At 43.4% G+C, this 19,646-nt stretch overlaps 2 protein-coding genes across 2 annotated transcripts; one reads left to right on the forward strand and one right to left on the reverse strand.

Moving 5' to 3' along the window:
* Positions 1 to 1,795: 1,795 nt before the first annotated feature.
* ANKS4B (ankyrin repeat and sterile alpha motif domain containing 4B) lies at positions 1,796 to 9,680 on the forward strand. Its single transcript, XM_048320982.1, has 2 exons — positions 1,796 to 2,025; positions 5,750 to 9,680. Exons 1-2 carry the CDS (start codon positions 1,862 to 1,864, stop codon positions 6,822 to 6,824), a joined length of 1,239 nt encoding a protein of 412 aa, XP_048176939.1. The 5' UTR covers positions 1,796 to 1,861; the 3' UTR covers positions 6,825 to 9,680.
* CRYM (crystallin mu) lies at positions 9,133 to 19,500 on the reverse strand. The gene is made up of 8 exons (XM_048320983.1): positions 19,210 to 19,500; positions 18,858 to 19,008; positions 17,696 to 17,758; positions 15,532 to 15,633; positions 14,502 to 14,685; positions 12,955 to 13,076; positions 12,009 to 12,093; positions 9,133 to 11,337 (listed from the first exon to the last, which is right to left on the reverse strand). Exons 1-8 carry the CDS (start codon positions 19,380 to 19,382, stop codon positions 11,273 to 11,275), a joined length of 945 nt encoding a protein of 314 aa, XP_048176940.1. The 5' UTR covers positions 19,383 to 19,500; the 3' UTR covers positions 9,133 to 11,272.
* Between the last annotated feature and the right edge of the window lie 146 nt (positions 19,501 to 19,646).

The following is a 19,646-nucleotide window of genomic DNA, read 5'->3' on the forward strand; positions in this document are numbered from 1 at the left end:
TGGTGGTAAAAGCAGTATGTGACTTGGTGCTCATTTTAGTCTTCAAAAAAGGCCTAGTAAAGGAAATAAAATTCAGTGGCATTAAGAAACAGCTAATCACATGTGTATATTCTAGTAGCTGTAAATTTAATTCTGTGCTGGGCCTGGTAAAAAGAAAACAGAATAAATGGCTGCATTTTTATTGGAAAAGTATTAAGGCAGTGCAGGGAACTTGAGAAAGGGCTGAGAGTAAAACTGTCTTCTAAAGTGGGCTGGAGGTTGGCCTGGGTGAAGCACAGCCCATCCCAGCTCCCTGAGACAGCAGGACAGCACCAGGGACAGCTGTGCCTGGGGGTGACAGGGAGGACACCCAGAGCTTGGCTTTACTCCCACCTGGACTGGTTTACTCAAAGATTCAAACCTGTCACAGGATCCGACTGACTCCCCTTGTGGGGAGAAATAGGTCGGTACAAGTTCACTCCTGAAGAGCGCTTCAATCCCTGTCTGAGAAAATAATGAAGAGAGAAAGCCCATTTTGAGAGGTCTCTGGTGTGTCACAGGGGCAGAATTATGGGATGTAAATGAGGTGGCAGAATTCCATTTGGGGATTGCACCAACGCTGAGCAAGGAGCTGGTTTGTGATTCTCTCTAATGGGGGCACAACAAGCAACAAAACCCCACTGCTTAATTGCTGAGGGTAGAGTCTCGGATCCAGGTTAACTCAGTGAGTCGCAGAAAACAGCTTGGCAAAAAGCAATGTTTATGTGGCAGCTCTTGTGAATGTGGCCAGAAGAACCCTGAGCTCACAGCATTGCAGGAAGCTGCAGTTGCCTCTTACCAACTTTTCAGCTGCTCTTTGAAAACTGGCTTTTTTATATGGCTTGCTCTTAGTAATTCTTTTGAAGTTAGAATTAGTCTAATTCTGTAAGTTTCTGCTTGTAGAGGTAGCCCTTAATGTCACTGAAATCAGGGGAAATGGTTTCTAAACCAAGAAGCTGTTATTTGTGATGGGGAATGGACCCATCTATTCCCAGGCAAGGACCACAGTGCTCAGGTGGGGCAGTGGGTGCAGGCCCATCATGTTTCCTTTTCTGAAATTCCCTGTGCTGTCCTGAGGAAATCCTGCACATATATATTTTTTTTTGTATCTAAAACAAAGATTACAATACCTGTAAAAAGAGTTTTATATTTGCCAATTTCCTGACGATCTCCTGACGAAATATACACAGCTGCGGACTTGCCAGCTGTGACTTGCAGACATGTTGGGGGTTTTATCCAAACACCACCCTGGTCATCATTTCCAGTCTGTGGACACAAAAGGGTTCCATGGAAGTGTCTGGTTTGGCAGGGGAGTGACTTGTTTTCAGAGGCAGCATCCCAGTAAAAGATGGGTTACAAAGGGCTTCTCCAGTAAAGGTAATGCAGGGCTCATGCATTTCCTCCCATCAAACTCGGGGATACTTCATTACTTGGGGTGAAGCCTGGTCACAATGACAATCACAGCCTTTTGAAGGTTTTTTTGAAGTTCTTTTTGTAGTTCAAAGTCCTTTTGCAATTTCCACAGAACAGTCAGGCAAAGACATGGGGAAGATGAACGGATCCCCTCTCTAAGTAGTCAAATTTTCAACAAGCTGTTAGTACATGGCAGAGCCACCTTCCAGGAAATGAGAGCATTCACACACCACATTCACCACACCACACCTCATTACTGATGCAGAGCTGCAGAGAAAGAGCCTGCAAGGATGAACTTTGCCTCCCCATTCCCCTCTTCCCAGGGACGTCTCAGCTTGTAATCATTAATGAACGATCCCTGCCATGGAAGAGTGACTGTAAAGTCTGGATATTGCTCAGAGCTGCTTTGGGAAACCAGAAGCTGCTGAAAATGTCGAGCAGGTATCACAAAGCAGCGGCTGATGGCAATGTGGACCTGTTGAAAGAAGCCACTAGGAAAGACCTCAACGCTTCTGATGAAGATGGGATCACTCCCACCCTTCTGGCAGCCTACCACGGGTACCTGGAAGCTCTGGAAGTCATATGCCGGAGGGGGTAAGTCAGCCAGCCTCCAGTGCTTAAAGCCTGGGCCCCAAAACCACAATTACTGCTCGTGTTTCTAACACCCCCATGGCCTCGGGCCCGAAAGGCTGAAAATCACAGTAATTTCTTTCAATGCATTGCCAAGAATTGTTTCTTTAGTGGCAGTGGTTTAGGTCCAGTATTAAAAAAAATGCCCTAGGGTATATCACCGTGTCCCACAGCTGAAGGGAGGAGGAGGAGAGAAGATCCAGCAGGCAGGAATCGTGCAGCAAGATTGATTTATTTAATTATTTTACAAATCCTTTTATAGACTTTTTCTTCATAGTCTAATTGGACAAAGGGTCAGCCACCCCTTGGGGTGATTGGCTAAAATCCTAAAACATCCATCGTCAAAATATTTTTCTACTGTACCATAAACAAGGCTTTTCAAGGTTGCAGGTGTTTGGTTGTTTACATACTCTGCTACCTCTTCTGCGTGAGAGAAAAGTCTCTCACGGACTTAGAAAATAGCAAGAAAATCCTTGCTAGCAGCATTTTTGTATCCACAGTCCAGAACCTGCAGGTGGGTCTGTTCATTATTTTCTCAGGCAGAGATTGAAGAGTTCTTCAGGTGGTCTGTCAGTGAAGCCACTTCAGCATCCACGGGACCACATCGTGTGTGGAGCCTGCAGGCAGCAGCTCGTAGGAGCAGGGCCCTGGGACCTTTCCTTTTCTCACTGGAGAAGGTGGTCAAGAACCTTTGAGGATATCTTTGAGATAGTCTTTATAGAGAAATGCATTGTTTGAAACAATTTTTTTGACAAAAAATATCTCCCATTTGCTTCCAAAGTGCCATTAGTAGGCACTTGTGAAGATTTAATGCTGTCCAGAGGTGAGTCACAACAGTTTTGAGACAGTAACATCTAAAATGGTTATTTCTCTGCTTTGTTAGCATTGACAACTACCATCACACTAAAACTGAGAACGCTGTTTCAGAAGCTGTGGTAGGACCCTTGTAAACCATAAAAAAAGAAAAAGAAAAAGAAAAAGAAAAAGAAAAAGAAAAAGAAAGAAAGAAAGAAAGGTTTTCTACAGGTTTATTTTCTGGTAGTAAAACGTCTGTGTCATTTAAATGTCTTACTGAAATGGTAATTACCTCTCCACCATCAGTCTTGCTCAGAGCCTGCCTTTTAAGCTGTGATTCTGTAATAACATCTAACAAAAGAAAACCTGCTCTTGTGTAGAGATACAGTTAATAAAATGTTCTTTTGCAGAACGGTGAACAGATTGCAGGGAACAGTTGGAAAACTATTTGGATGCATCTGAGGTTTTTTAATTAAAAATGGAGTTGAAAAAAAGGGTTTTTTAGTAGATTTGCTTTATAGCTCATTGGGCTCAGGTGTGGCTGTAGTATCCCAATAAAAAAGACCTTTGGACTGCGTGGTTGTTGCTGTTTCCTCAGGACAAGCAAAAATAGATTGACAGTTTTCCAGCTTGTGCAATTAAGGCAGCTCCCAGGAAAATACCTGTCAATAAGGTTTGTCCCTGAACACCTGCTAGCCAGAACAACTAGCTAAGGAACAAATAACAAAATAATTGTTTTCAAAATTTAAGTGAAAAATGTATCTTCTACCACATAAGCTGACAGAAATCACAGCAGATGACACAAAGATCAAAATTTCTATATATTTGTTATTTCATGTATTTCTAAGTCTCTTTCTTGGCAGAGGACAGCTTTGGGACAGTATCACCCTCAAAATCTTCAAACATATGTGTTTACCTCTATTTTAATCTGAGATTTCTTGACACAATCAGCAAGACAGGGCTGTCAGAGGTATGGCTGCACTCTCACTGTTTTTTTGGAGAGACTCTGAATTTTAGAAGACTTTCAATCTGTTCTCCAGCCACTTAATGTTTTCTTGTGAGAAAGTATTTTAATTATTTTTAACAAATTTGTCCTTTCCTTGAGGAGGTTTCCTGACAGAGGCTCTGAGGTACAGAGCAGTTTTCTTTAGAGTGGTTGCAGATTTTAGGACTCTCAAGCTTGCAACACGTTTGGCCCTGGGAAAGCATAGCAATACTAACAATAAACCCCTTTCATCTTGAAATAATTTATCTTCCCAGGCATCAGGAGATATTTTCTCTGCTTGCCTTGCAGGTACATGAATAAAGGCAAAACCAAATAGCAGAATTTCTCAGCTCCCTTTTGGTGTGAGCCTTCTCCTTGGGAAAGCAGGGAAAGGAGGAGTGTGAGAACCCAGAGCAGATGTCAGACCTTGTCCAAAGCCCCACTGAGCTGGGAACAGCCACTCCAGCTTGTCAATTGTTTGAGACTCAAAGGCTGGCAGGTTCCACAGGGAAAAGAGACCACAAACAGCTCCGAAGGGACCTGGGGGAGGACGCATGACCCGGCACTCCCAGGGCTCAGGGTAGCGCAGGCAGCTCGCTGATGTGGGAGTTCAGGCAGCCAGGCAGCTCCCCAGGGCACAGCCACAGAGGCAGAAATATGTACACGTGGTTTCCACATGTCTGAGTGGAGAAACTTCGATCCTCAGCTGCCACCTCCTTGTAGCAAAGCCTGAGCTCCCACGGGCAGCACGGGCAGCTCTGCCGGACCCCTGACCTCACCCCTGCCTTGGGCAGCTCAGGCTGAAGGATGTGTTCAGATCTGGCCCTCAACAAACCTGCTACTGCTTTTCTTCAGAGCCTCCAAGCCAGAGATCAGTGCCTGAAGGACGTTTTGTGACAGGATGTACCAAGTCTTTCACAGTACAGCTGCAGTGGCACCAACCTCTGAAATGTCACTGAAATGCTTGAACTCCCAAGAGTAGAAATTCTCCTTGAAAATTTGGTCCCTGGCTCTGAAGTCAAGAAAGATTTTGGGCTTCTGTGGCCACCTTATTTGTTGGTCACAAGAGGACAAAAGCTCTGTTCTGAACATTGCTAAGGCTGACCTTGCCAAATGTTTATTGAAATATTCAAGCTGATTCTTGTCTGCAGGCAGCAGTTCAGCGTGAAGTCAGTGCAAGAGTTAAAAATCAAGCAGTACTTTTCACTGGCTTTAAATTCAATTGAAAACTGTGGCATTTTATTTTCAAATGAGCTTCTGCTTTTCAAATCATCATGAGCAAAAGCAACTTACGGAGAACAAAAGGGTTGGAAAACAATGGCATCTGTCTGGGCTTCAACTAATAGCAATGGAGAGAAATGGGTAATCAGGGCTTCACTCCTGATCATTTACCTATTACCTACCTAGAAAGTTACTGCAGGAGCTCATCAAAAATACATCACTGTGGCCAGTGAGGAAACCTCCTAATAACTGCCCTGTATTTGACAGGCAAAAGGAACGAGTCACAAAGAACACTTTTAAATATTCCATGCAAATGTTCTTGAAACAGTTTTGCCAGTAATTCAATGAGACTGAGTCAAAGCCTGAGCCTACTTTGAGTTGCCAGACGCTGGGATGACAAAGGAAATGCCCTGGCTCCCTTAGGGGGAGATGCACATGCAGTCCCAGTGAGCCCCAGGAACTCGTTTAACTCACAGGGCAGGAACTGGAGCTCATGCCACACACAGAGCCACGCGCAGGGCTTGTGTAAGTGGGTGCAGCCCTGTTCTAGTGGCTGGAGCCAAGCTGAGCTGTCCCTGGGCTGTTCTCCTCAGAGCAGAGCAGAGTGACCCATTCAGTGTCTGTTCAGGGCCACTGCAGGGCCCGGCGCGGGTAGCCCAGCTCACGGTGCGCTGTTCTCCCTGGCAGGGGTGATCCGGACAGGTGTGACATCTGGGGGAACACGGCCCTGCACCACGCTGCCTGCAATGGCCACATCCACTGCGTCTCTTTCCTGATCAACTTCGGTGCCAACATCTTCGCTCTGGACAACGACCTGCGCACTCCCCTGGAGGCGGCGGCCAGCAGGGACCGCAAGGACTGCGTCCAGATCCTGGACAAAGCCGCCACCGAGCAGAACCTGCTGAATCCAAAGAAGGTCTCCAAACAAAAGGCACAGGCCCAGAGGAACGTCGAGAGACAAATCAAGGAATGTGAGAAGCGCCAAGAGAAACACCAGCATGAAATGAACCGGAATTACATTAAAGAAAGGGTTGGCACGGTGAATTCTTCCAAAGGAACACACTCCAGGGTAAAGTTGCCTGGTCTATTTGCTTCAAATACCACAAGTACTTTAACCAAAAACCTGAAAGATACCTTGAAACTCAAGGCAAAAAAGACAGCCGACAGCACAAGAAGGCAGGAAACACAAAGAAATGACCAAGAGGATGATGCAGGTAGGAGAAGTGTGATGCATTTGTTTGATGAGAAAGAAGAGGATGAATTACTGGATGACCTCGAAGGGAAAAACCTTGCTGATAATGACAGTCAGCTCTCCATTTTTCAGCGGCCAGGTCTTGGCAAGATTGTGTTTGGAAGGAATTTGGCTGCAGAGGTAAATCCTGAAACTGTGTCTTCTGAGAAAGAAGGGATAAGATTTACAATGGCCAGTGAGCTGTTTCAGTATGAGAATGCTGAGAATGGCGGGGAAGATGATGCTGAAAACAGCGCTGATGTCCCTTGGAATGAGGAAGAAGTCATTTGGGAGGATGAGGAAGCAGAAAATACACCCCTTGAAGTGTTTCTGGCATCACAGATGCTGGATGAATTTCTTCCAGTCTTCATGAGAGAAAAAATTGATTTAGATGCCCTGATGCTATGCTCTGATGAAGATCTACGCAACATTCAGATGGAGCTTGGGCCAAGAAAGAAAGTCCTGAATGCTGTGAATAAAAGAAAGCAGGCACTCGAGAGCCCTGGGAAAGCTGTAGATACTTGCTTATAAATTATCATAGCAGTTGTTGTAGCCTACACACTGATTCGTTACCTTTCCCTCTTTCCAAAGAGTGTGCAACTCTTTTCAGAACTCTACTAAAGCAGAAGGCAGAGAGGTTACCAATTGCTTTAGAAAGTACAGCAGGGATAAAATTTTTCTCTCTGGAGAGATAGTTGTGGTGAACAGGATATTAAGTAAAGCATGTTCTGCCAAAGGAAAAAAGAAAAAAGAATGGGAAAGAAAAAACCCAAACGCTTTTTCTCCCTGAACTGTTTATGTGGATTGGATTTCTTTTGGTCCAGATAATTTAAAATATCTGTGAAGACCAGGCCCATTGCATTCTTTACTAAAGGCCTCCCTTTCTTCTCCAAAACCACAATGCAAAGAGCATTCTCAGAGCTTGGGAGCTTTGAGTTTTCTCCATTTGCTTCTGTAAGATCACTACAAACAACTCTTCTTGGTACTGATGGTGTGTTAGAAAAGACATCTGAATCTTGATTTTAGCTGTGGTTCATTGACTCTAATCAGATCTGAATTAATGTAAATAATACTAATTTACAGCAAGTTTCATATTTTTGTCAGTAAAGTTTTTACTTCTGTATTGACAATAATTTAAAAATACATGAAGTATTCTCCCAAGAGATGTTCAGTGTGAGTTGTATATTCCTTTCTTATCTCATTAGACTGGATCCAACTACCAGCACCCATCATGTCCTAAATGCCATCAAGGCTGCAGTACTTTTATCTACAAGAAGCTGATGTTTAATTTTCAAAATTTTGGATCTGTGTTGGTATACCCTCAGCTTGGTTCCTATAGGCTGCATTTTCCATGCAAAGTCCCAGAAATGAGGATTCATATCACACACCATTTTCTGTGGGTTGTTGTCAGCCTTAGCCTGAAAGCTGTGTATCACACTCACACAGAGAGCCCATCAAAATAAAAAGAAAATGAGATGTGCTGCTGTGGAAGCTCCTGCTCCTCACAGTCTATCTGGAGGCATTCACAGCAGGGTTCCCCTGTTCCTTTGGGAAGCCAGCACTCTCAGATATAAATTAATCACTCCTGTTGAGTTTTGTGACTCTAATAAGGTGTTTGCAGCAGCCATGCTCTGGCTAAGATCACAGATTTTAGATGCACATTTATTAGCAGAACATTCATCTTTAAATCTCTTTTTATAGCTTTCCATTAGCCAGCTATGATTTTTTCCTTAGGGGAATGTGGCATTTGTGGACACTAATCCTGGTTAATGATCTGTGTTTTTTCATGTTTCTTCTTTCCATATCATCTTGTGACTTTGATTTGTGTATTACAGCACCTTGTCTTGGCTGAACTTTATACTGCACTCTTCCCTGCTTGGATTCCTGCACTACAGCAGGTCGATCTGTTCTTATATGAAGCAATCACATCAAAGTCCTGTTCTGTGCAACCTTCCATGGTTGCTGTGCTCAGCACAGTAATTCAGACACCTTCCCCCCAGACTCTGTGCCTGGTTGTTTTCATTTTGGCTAAGAAACTCCCAAATGTTTAACAAAGCAAGAAGGAACCAATTAATCTTTCATATTTGAAGGCATATGATTAAGTGGATTTTCAATCCCCCTTCCCATTGCTGCTGAGGCCAGCCCAGCCTCATCCCTCCCTGCATCCTCTGGTCCCTGCAGCAGCTCAGTTCCACACCCCCAGCACACAGGGCTGGCACAAGGTCTGTACTGCTCCAGTGACTCCTCTCTGCTGCAAAGTGCTGAGCATGATGCACCCTTTTCAGGGCAGATTTTAAATAAGTGGGTTGGATTCAGCTACCCAGGAAATACTTTTGACAACTCTAAGCATGCAAATGCCTGTCACCGACGGGAGGCAAGTGTAGGTAGAGGAGAAGGCACTGCAAGGAACCAAGGATCTCCATATTGCACTGAAAATCTGCCTCTCTGCTTACTCATCTGCAGCCTCTGACAACCAGAGAGAACAGCAGAGACCATCTGCACATAAATAACTCAGTTGCCACAGGCATCCTCAGTGTTCAGGCATCTCCTTAGGTATTTGCAGTGACTCTGGAGCTAAAAGGAACAGCACCAGACCTGTGGGCGTTCCTTGTCCTCCAGAAACTGTATCAAGAGACTGCAAGAAGCCCCAGAGCACCCCATATGATACTTATTTTTAGGCAACTGAATAAATTTTTTATTTTTATACTTTTTAATTTTAAAAAGTGCGATAGTGCTAACCCTTTTCTTATGGGATGGTATAAAGTAGCCCTGTGGAAAAAAAATGGGGGAAAAATAAATCAGCCACAAACCAGAAAAGGAATGGACAACAACATGAAAGTCAAAGAAAACCAGCAGTATCTATTTGATTTTAATATAAATGCAAGTTACACAAGTTCATAATCCACTAATTTGTAAGAGAAGGAAACATAGAAATTGATGCTATTATTTCCCCTCAGAAAAATCTAAAGGTGGCATTCAAGCAATTTCCATTGTAACTGAACCAAATCCTCTTCATGACATCAGAGGTGCAACACTGAAGCCAGGCTCCCAAAATCTCCCACTGCCAGTGAGGCTGAGAACAGTGTGGGTTTTCAGAACCAGGTCTTTGGACTGGCTCCATTTACTCTTTAAAGTGCATAGTCTGTAGGACAGTACCTGTGAAAATAAACTGGACTTGTCTTCTTCCCAAACACATCAAATTACAAATCTGGTGTCACACTGGCACAGAACTGGGATAATACTGCCATAATTATTAACTGCAAGTTTCCATACAGTTCTTGAATAATGGAACATCACTGGCTTTAATGTTTACCTCAAGTTAGTGTAGTTCTGCATCACTGAAGTAACAAACTAAGTCAACACATACACTTCTGAACACCTCAGAAATGACAGAGAAGAAACAAGACATGTAAAAACAGAAGAGTAATTTTGCTACAATTAAAATGCAAAAGCTCATAGAGAAATTTCCGTTGTTCCTTCTGATGGAATAAACAGGATCAATGGAGTTCACTTTGGATCCACAGGAAACATCCTTCAGCCCTACTCACTTAGTGGTCTGGTACCTTTCTACGCTACCTGTGCAAATTACAAACTCTGCCACTTAGTACATTTTCCAACTAGCTTACACCAGGCTTGTAACTGGGAGTATTGTTTACATCACACCTGCACTGTACTCATTAACCTCTTCTACACTTACCTATGCACCCTCCAGGGCTTTAATGCCAACTGCTTCTGACCCTCCTTCCTGTTGCTCTGCTCTATTCTACAGGCATGTTATAAAATGCCCTGTCATCCAACTTTTCCAGAGCACGAAGAAACACTTAATAGCCTGCATGAAATAATACGCAAATGGAAATAAAATTTCACAAGGCAAAACTTGTGAGCCTGAGACAGGAATTTGTTTCCAGGGCAATAGCTGTTTTTCAGCAGATCCTCAATCTTTTGCAAGGCAGTTGCATAACAGCACAAAACTGGAACTTTTCCTTATGTCACTGTGTTCCTCTGCCAGGAAAGGATCATGAAAATTCCTGCCCCAGCTAATATCTGCGATAATGGAACAATTAGCAATTGAAGCATGGCACAGCCAAACTGAAAATATTTGCCTGTATACGTGAAATCAGTTTGGGTGGTTCCTTCAAGAAGCTTAGAAAAAGAACTTAGAGGCACCATAGATTAATAGCAAAATCTCCCTAGAGAATACTGATAAATCAACACACATATTAGTCCTCACATTCTGTGTGACTCCTTGCAATATGAAAATGGCAATATCCCAGCGAAGCATGTGCTAAGGGAAGCACTGAGCAGAAACCTAACTGTATGGAGGCATGGTTATTTACATAAATCCTCACTCAGAACTGTGCTCCTAAGTGAAAAACCATTGAGTCTGAGGGCTAGGGAAGGTGGATGGCAAGGGGGGATAAAAATGGTGACTTCCAGTGTGAGCTGGAAGGGAAGGTGTGTCCAGGAATTAGTGTTGAGCTGTGTTCCCAGGAGGCTGAAGACAAGGTCACTGTCACTGTAGCATTGAAACCCAGAGTTGCATTTAAAGTACCTTCACAGGTAAATATGATGCCAGAGTCCATTCTACAAACTGATGCATTTTACACCAGAATGAACCAACCCTCTAAAAACCATGAAATCTACACACAAGCTTCTGCTACATAAATAATCAGGGAGGAAAGGCATTGATTCCAGAATGATACCAAAATATGTAAAGATACCCTTGTTAGTGTCACTGCAAACATCTAATACTTGCTGTTACAGGAGAGAGACATTTATTAGCAATAATGCAAGTATCTAACACTTGAAATTAGAAAACTTGAGAAATTAGTCTATTGCTGAAATTTTACTTTTCCTTCTTGAATGTTCTAGAAGGGCCACATTCAGATAGGATTGGTGCCTTCTTTGTTAACACAGGATTCAGGGAAACTAAGTGCAAACTATTTTCTTGGCCTCATTGGCATTGTAGACTTCTCTCTTTAGTTACCAGCTGACCACGCGTCATAAACAAATTTTGCTGCTACTGTATCTTCAACTGCCATCCCTGAAAAAGAATTAAAGTCACCTTCAAACAGCTATTCAGCTGTACAAATAATTTAGCTTCAGAAGGGAACAGGAACACTCAGGAGCTTATCTAGCTGGACAGGAACAGGAATTATTTCCCATCCCAAACACCTACAGTGCTACATTCAAAGTCCATAGCCATCATGTGGTGTTGGGTGTGCTGTAAGAAGTTAATGTAACAGTAGGAATCTTAATTTTCAGTGTTCATATCACAACCGGGCCCTTTTGGAGATGTCATGTAGCTCAGAGCATGGTAATTCATCCCCAGGGGCACCCTTTCCCAAAGCCCAGCCCCACGGGACACTGTCACATTGTCTCAGGTCAGACAGACCCCACGGGTGGAACAGCGGGGCAGTCGGGCTGGAGCTCTATTAATAAACGCTGCAGTCATGTCTTGAACAACTGTGAAATGGAAAATGGACTTCCTATTGTTTGCCTGCTTTCCTATCACTTTTCATTACATCAATCCTGCTAGATAAATAAAAAGGGAAATAAAAAGGGAAAATGCAAATCACAGTCTACGTTCCTGTGGGCAGTGCACTGCCACAGCCGTTCTGAAGATGAGCAGCAGCTTTCCCACGCATGGGGGACCTAATAAAGAACAAGGCATTGTTTTCTGTCAGACTTGTACACAGGAGGGGCTGTTCTTACCCAATGACTTAAACACTGTTGTTTTCTCAGGCAGGGCTGGTTTTGTACCCTTCAATACCTCCCCCAGCTCAGCAAAAATCTCTGCCTGTGAAGAAAATACATATTAATACAAAAACATAATACCCATACGTATGTTAAGAGAAAAAAAACCCCTTTTCTTCTGAGTGACTTCAAAAGAAAGAACTCCTCCAGTGCTGCATCCCAAAAGTGATTACTTTCCATGGTGAAGCAGATCAGCATTCAGACAAATAATATAGAAACTGGACAGAAATCAGAGGAGCAGAATGGTTTTCAAAGAAAAACAGCTGGCAGACTTTCCTCAGCCAGCAAGGTTTTTTACAGTGGATAGCTTGTTACTTATCCAACAAAACACATGGGATTCCACACACATTACCATATCTGGAGCTCTTATGTTAAACCTCAAAAGTGTAAATCATATTTATTCTGCAGACACATGAAAAGAGAAAAAGAAAACTCCACTGAACCTCAAAGAGTCCCTGCTGGCAAATCTGTGCAGATCATTGTCTGCTTGGCTTGTGTGGTCCATTGTTTGGGCTGGTCCATTCAGTGTCAATCACACTGAAATCTCATGGGAAGAAAGTTACAGGTTTGAATAAATAGACTTGAAAACACTTAAGATAACCAAACACTGCAGGAGAAGTAGGTCTTTCAACAGCAATACATTGTTATCATCACAAGCCAATGCTGCAAACATGCTACTGTAACATGGTGCCATGTAATGGTAAATACGGGGGTTGCATGGTTTGGTCACAGACACAGCAGTCTCAGTTTGAAACCAGTTTATCTTTCAACCCCTGCTTGGAAAGTGTTAACAATTACATCTGATGCCCTAAAGGTTTCAGTGCAGGACATCATCAATACCAACTCATTTCAAATGCAAGCCAATTGTCACAAAAATAAAGCCCATCATTTCAGAAAGTCTTACCCCTGATAAAATAACATCTCCTGATTCTGTCAGAGCAGCATCTCTGGAATCCACGAACAGAACAGAATTCTTCATCAGCTCATCATCCAGCTCTCTCCAGTCTGGTCTGCTTGCTCCAACAGCTAAAGTAACAAAACTGATGAACTTGGGAGCAATGTTTAAAACAAATTCAAACCACATTTTCTTCAAAAGACACGTGTGAAGTAACAATGGACGTTACTATTGAAATGTAATATACAAAATATACAGTGTTAGCCTTGGAGAAATACTGATTGATAGGACAACAAAACAACGTTTGATATGTCAGTAAAATATCCTTGTCAAAAGAGTCTGAGTAGCTGAGACAAAAGAAAGTCCTCTCCCTTTGTCTGTTATCTCTAGCACCCTTGTTTTCATCAGATCATTACCAAATTAATTTTACACACCTTTATTAGATTATCACTTACCCAGAGAAACTGAAAACAAATCATGGAGCTTAACTTTTTACACACAGTACCAAGATCATTATCAACTTGTTATGGGCTTAAAAAAAAAGCAAACAAGAAACCCAACAAAAACTAAAAGGACTACCCAGTTATACTATATTCAGATATTTTTACATGTCAACTGTTACGGAACAATAAATTCCATGTTGGTCAAATGCCTCTTCAAACAGTAAAAATGCCTCAAGGAAGGGTAAAAAAAAGGCAAAGAAAGGAGAGAGGTCTTTGTGTCGCCTCAGCAACTGTGGACCTTAATTGATTTTGTTGTATTTCTGGCTTCCGTGCCATGACATAACACAGACAGCAACTTTCAATGACAAAGGACTAAATTGAGTTTAAAAAATTGGTAGGATGCTGCTGGAATGTGGGACCTCAAATTGTTCCCTTTGAGAAGTTGCTTTTGTCTTATTACCATGCTATCTAGAAAGTGCACAAGGTCATCTGAACAAGGCGCACAATTAATAAAAATAAACAAACAAGGGCATGTCCAGAGACTCCAAACAATAGTGTGGCAACATCATTACAAGGCAGGCAACAAAAAAAAAGCAACCCCCCAAACTTCACTATAATTAGAGGTTAAATGATGATGTTCTTATGAGTTATTGCATTTTCAGAACTCAAGTAGAAAAGTAAATTGGTGTGATCAGCCTCAAAAGAAACAAATAGAGGAGCTTAAAAAATGGGTGGAAGAAAAGATGACACCACCAGGGAAATATAACAATGAGCAGTAACTACTTAGGAAATAAGACATTCATGTGGGTAATTTAAATGGAGAGCGAGGTGAGAATAATGACAACATGAGGGCAAAGATGATGCACCACTAAGAGAAAAGAGCAGATGGGAAAAGAGAAAATCCCATGCTCTAGCAAAAATCTCCTGCTGGATTATGCAGGTGTTCTGGCTCCAGGAAGACAGGGCTGGGAAAAGCAGTCCTTGCTAAAATGGAAAAGTCAAAATGGAAAGAACATTCATTCCATGAAGCACAGAGAACTGTTTTTCAACAGAGGGTGATGCTAAACAACGTGCTAATGAACACATGCTGGACACCATGGGAACAGAACATACCATTGATGTGGGCACCTGGCTTCACCCAGTCTCCAAACAAGATGGGAGCTGTTGCCATAGTGACTGTCACAATCACATCAGCCCCTGTCACTGCCTCCTGGGCAGAGGAGCAGACCCGCACGGGACCGCTGACAGAACTGGCAAACTTCAGAGCCTTCTCCTGGGTGCGATTCCATATCCTGACCTTCACGGAGAGAAACACGGAAAACAAAACAAAACAAAGACAGATTAACTTGGAGAATCTCTCCTTGCTGAAACAGAACACTTGGTTTAAGTTTTCAGGAGATAAACGTATCCTAAGGGTTGGGGGTTTTTTCCCCTTTAATGGTCTTATCATAGAAGTGACTAAATTTCATGAGTGTTTGGCTACATTGCAATGCCTGTTTTGTGATGGCAGAATAACAGCTCCTTGTAGAGCTGCTCTTATAAAATGTAAATATTTCCAAAAAAAACATTTAAGGGAAAGTCACAAAAAGCTTATGCAAGCATGGCATACACAGTAGGATCGTCTCAGACAAAAAGCTATCTGAAACAACTTTGATTCCAACCTTTTATGTTTTTGAAATACCAACATCTGAACAAGAAATTCTACAGCTGCTCCAGTTCTTCTTGGGTTCTGTAGAAACAGAACCAAGTATGATTAACCTTTTGTGGTGGATTGACCATGGCTGGACACCAGGTGCCCAGAAAGCTGTTTTATCACTCCGCTCCCCAGCAGCACAGGGAGAGGGAAGAGAAAATAAGATGGAAAAATTTGTGGGTTGAGATAAAGGCGGTTTAATAGAACAGAAACAAATGTTGGAGAGACAGCCTTGATGTTGTGTGAGCACTGCTCAGAAGTAGCCAAAACACTGGGGTGTTATCAGACCCTTCGAGCTGCCAGTGCACAGCACTGTGAGGGCTGCTCGGGGGAACAGGAGCTCCATCCCAGCCTGACCTGACACAACTTCATTGGCTGTAATTTTTTTATAATGGATCCTGCAACATAACAGAGACAGATAAATGTATCCTCTTAAGATGTGTCTGTTACCTCTTTAAACGTGAACAGTTCTGTGAAGATATCATAATGGCTGTATGCTTGAACACCAGCTCCCAAAATGCACAGCACTTCTGCAAAAGCTGGCATTAGCAACTGAACAGTATCAGAAATAAAAAAAAAACAAAAGAGAATATGCAAGAACAATATATTAACAGGCATTAAAAATACATATCAAAAATACTACAAAAGAAAGCAGTAGTGTTAGTCCTTTTAAACAACAGAAAAGTATATAAACAAGTATTCAATAATCACTATATATATTGGGCTTTTTTTAATGCAAAAGCTAGCATCAATAGCACCAAAACACATCTTGGCTTAATTCCAGTGTTGAATTGTCTGACTTGAAATTCAGATCTAAGATGCAACAGCACGAACAGCAAGTTCTGGAGCCTCAGCACACTCCAGTATTGACACACCCATGGGGGTGATTGAATGTAAAACCACAGTGCTGATGTTCTGCACTGGCTAAAAGCAGGGCTCAGAACCCCACAAACCATCAGTACTGAGAGTGGCAGCTGCACAGGTAAACTGGTCCTGGCAGCCCCACACTAAAACAGCTTTTTGAATTCACTGAAGCCGTAAATCACACCACAAACATATCTTGGCATGGCAAGAGCCATAATACACAGATATTGTAAAAACAGGGATGGTTCTGAGGAACAAATAATACAATTCAGTTCTACAGTTGCTTTTGGTTTTCTGATTTAGTTCTTGCCTGTGATTCACCAGTACTTGGCAAAGGAGAAGACAGGGCTGCTGGAGTCCAGCCCTAACCTACCCTTGTTTATGCATTTGCTGTGGCCACTCAGTCCTGTCTAAAAAGCTTTAGAGTCTAGGCTCTCAAGGTTTATTCTGCTTCAAACAAATGGAAAAAAAATCTCATTAATCCCATTTTCCAGTAACAAGAACTTGTTTTAGTGTGTCTTTTAAAGACTCTGAAGCACTGATTTCAAAGGTTCTTTGCATAAGACCATGGGTCTTTGAAAAGCAAATATAAAGAGGACAAGATGACAAATATGAGCTAAACTCAAACACTCCTGAAAATTTCCCAAAACAACAGATGATAATGAAGGATCTGATCTTGAAGTACCTTCAGCAGCCAAGCTCCTTTGAAGCCAGCATGGACTGCATAAAAACCATCAGAACTGACCCAATAAAGAATGGCCAAAATGGATGAGGTCCTGTAACCTCCTGTCCAAGGAGCTCATTGTAAATCATTCTGTCCTTTGGTTCAGGAGAAGCTCCTGGGGACAGGTCCTTCACTCAATTTTATGCCAGCGCAGCTCCATTGCCATGGATAGAGTCACCCTGGCATGAAGTCTGCCCCTCACAAAGTAGTGAGATCAGCCTTTATTCTGGTCCAAAGCTGAGGGGTGACAAACAACAGTATTTTTCAGCTCTGGCCCTCTTCTTATTGCCTCACCCTTTGAGGTGAAGGCTAAAACCCTCCTGTGCAATGCATGGTCACTTGCTCTCTTCCTGCTGTTAGCAGCCCAACCAAAAACCAAAAATTCTTTAAAAAAAGTATTCCAACACAACAATTTCCCACTGAAATTGAGGTGATGTAAAGCAACACACAGCCAGATACACCTCACCTGCCTTCAGACACTGAAGTTTATGGCCATGGTCAGGGACAGTCATCTGGACATCTTCCAGTGACAACAGAGACACTGACAGACACCTCTGGACAAGTTATCCATCTATACTGGGCATTATCTATCTTAAGAGAAATGGAAATGTGTTTTTTCCCCTCTTTTCACAGGTCCAGTGCAACCCACCTGTCCTGTCCTGACAGCAGAAGGCATCTATCTAAATAAAATTCAATATATCACCACAGCTACATCATCCAAAGCCATAAAGGGGCATGTTAAGACAAACACAAAAGAAAGAAAATTACAAAGAAAGACAGCTCAGTAAATTCGTAGAAGAGCATGCAATAGAAGCCACAAAAATGTAACTCGGGTCCTTCTCCAATCACACGCAAAGTGTTAAAGCCAGACACGATTGACTCAAAACAGTGAGCTTAAGTTTTCCCTGAAAGTACATACATTGTCATAAATCTAACTTAAAGCTGTATTGGATGAAAAGCCATTTGAATCATTCCTTCTAGTTATTTTGTAACTCCAAGCCCCACGTGAGAGAACAGAAGACACACCTTGGTAGCGACGGCAGAAACTGCAGCTGTCCGTTTTGCTGTAATGACACTGCCATCCAGGACCTTCAAAAAAATTCAAACAGATTGACATGAACATTGAAAATATGAATAATTGCCAAACATTTTCATCCAATTTGTGAATGATGTGGTATTACAGACATAAAACATATACACATGTAAAAGATGGCAATTATTATTATAGCAACCACAAACCATAGAGTAACGTTCAAACTGGGCAGATTCTCTGTTTGTTCCAGTTCTTCCCTGTCATTCCATCAGCACAAAAGGAGTGATAATGGTCAGAGAAGAGCCACCTCTAACTCACCCAACTCCTGATGCACTGCACTTCCCTGGCTCTCCAGTGCAGGGGATAGATGGATATGACTCCAACGCTCTGCACTCCAGTAAGACCAGGGACCAGTGCAAGCTGGCAGTGGTTCCCCAGTCTGCACTGTCTTGGTCTGTACAGAGGGGTGACAGGGAACCGTGGAATTCCTTAAATGTGTATCACACATGGGACACTACAGCCTCAATGTGCATTAGCTACTGAACATAATGTAATATAATATAATATAATACAATATAATACAAATTACATATTAATTATGGGTCTTAAAAAGCCCACACAGGTGGTAGAAAAACCCAAGATAAGTTTTGGCCCTTTAATAAATCATTATTATTAAAGTACAATGCAAATCATCACTGTTCTTAAAAAAAATTCTTAAATTCTTTAAATAAAGCAATCTGAATACTATTCTCTGCAATGCAAATTGTAAATCTCTTTCAATTTGAGACTTAAGATGGTTCAGGATCCACTCTTTATCCACAAAGTAAGGGGTATTTTTGCTTTCAAATGCAAGATAAATTTTTCCTGATCATTTCTCTCTTCCAGTTCCCCTCTGAGCTATCAGATTCAAATCGCGAGCAGCAGTAAATAATAGCACGGTGAGTACAGTTTAACACAAAGGAAACATAGGCAGCTTTAGGCCAAATCCTGATTTGACACACTGATGATGTTGGTAATTCAGTTGTTAATTCAGTTGGTAATTCAGATGATGTTGGTAAATTCAGGCCAATTTACACCAGCTCCAGCTTCCAAGAAGCAGAAGCGAGAACTGACAGCATGAGCAGAGAAGAATGCAGAAGGACACACGAGACTTACAGCTTTCAAAGTGCCATTGCTGGGGTCAAACAAGAGGACAGTCGCTTGGTGAGAAGGCACAGAGGAGTCCTTCAGGTGCTCATAGAAAGTCACCAACTTGGTTGTGAGCGCATCGTCCGCAGCACTGTACGCGGGCATGACTCCGAGGTACCTCGGGGGGAGAATTACCCGCGTTACTCACGCACCGTTATCCCGGGAGCCCACAGCCAGCGGGCTGTGCCCGCCACGCCGCTACCGGCCGGTTAATCAGTAACTCGGTACCAAGGTTCTGATGCTCCAAATCCGCCCACCCGGTCCCTTCCCCGCCGCGAGTCCGCCACCCCCGCTGCCGCTACCCCGCGGTGTCCCTCACCCGCCGTGGCGGGGCACGGGCAGCACGGTGCGCACGGGCTGCACCACCCCGCCCGCCGCGCCCGCGGAGAAGTTGGCCAGGGCGGCCTCCAGCGCCGGCAGCAGGAGGCTGGCGCGGTGCAGGTGCTTCTCCACCTCCTCGGCGCCGATGAACACTGGCGGAGTCGAGCCCATGGCGAGAACCGGGCGGACGGGACAGGACGGAACGGGACGACGGCACTCCCAGACTGCAACACCGCGCACCGCCCGCACGGCCGGTAGGAACTCGCCGGGGCGGCCCCGCTGCCGCCGGCCCCGCCGCCGAACCGCCCCGCGGAACCGCCCCGCCGCTCTCGGCTCCGCCTCCGCCCCCCACGCCCACCACGGGCGCCCCGCTATGTCCCGTCTGAAGTCCTGCTCGAGGGGAGCTCCGGTGCCCTGGGAGCTGCCGCGCCCGCA

This window comes from Corvus hawaiiensis, chromosome 16 (genome assembly GCF_020740725.1).
Source record: "Corvus hawaiiensis isolate bCorHaw1 chromosome 16, bCorHaw1.pri.cur, whole genome shotgun sequence".
NCBI lineage: Eukaryota > Metazoa > Chordata > Aves > Passeriformes > Corvidae > Corvus > Corvus hawaiiensis.

Excerpts from the sequence above, each read along its gene's own strand:
- ANKS4B (XM_048320982.1), top strand. The coding sequence starts at position 1,862 with ATGTCGAGCAGGTATCACAAAGCAGCGGCTGATGGCAATGTGGACCTG. Across the intron at positions 2,026-5,749 it reads GAAGTCATATGCCGGAGGGG|GGGTGATCCGGACAGGTGTG; the intron begins GTAAGTCAGCCA and ends TCTCCCTGGCAG.
- CRYM (XM_048320983.1), bottom strand. The coding sequence starts at position 19,382 with ATGGGCTCGACTCCGCCAGTGTTCATCGGCGCCGAGGAGGTGGAGAAG. Across the intron at positions 19,009-19,209 it reads CCCGTGCCCCGCCACGGCGG|GTACCTCGGAGTCATGCCCG; the intron begins GTGAGGGACACC and ends TCTCCCCCCGAG. Across the intron at positions 14,686-15,531 it reads AACTGTTCACGTTTAAAGAG|GTCAGGATATGGAATCGCAC; the intron begins GTAACAGACACA and ends CTCTCCGTGAAG.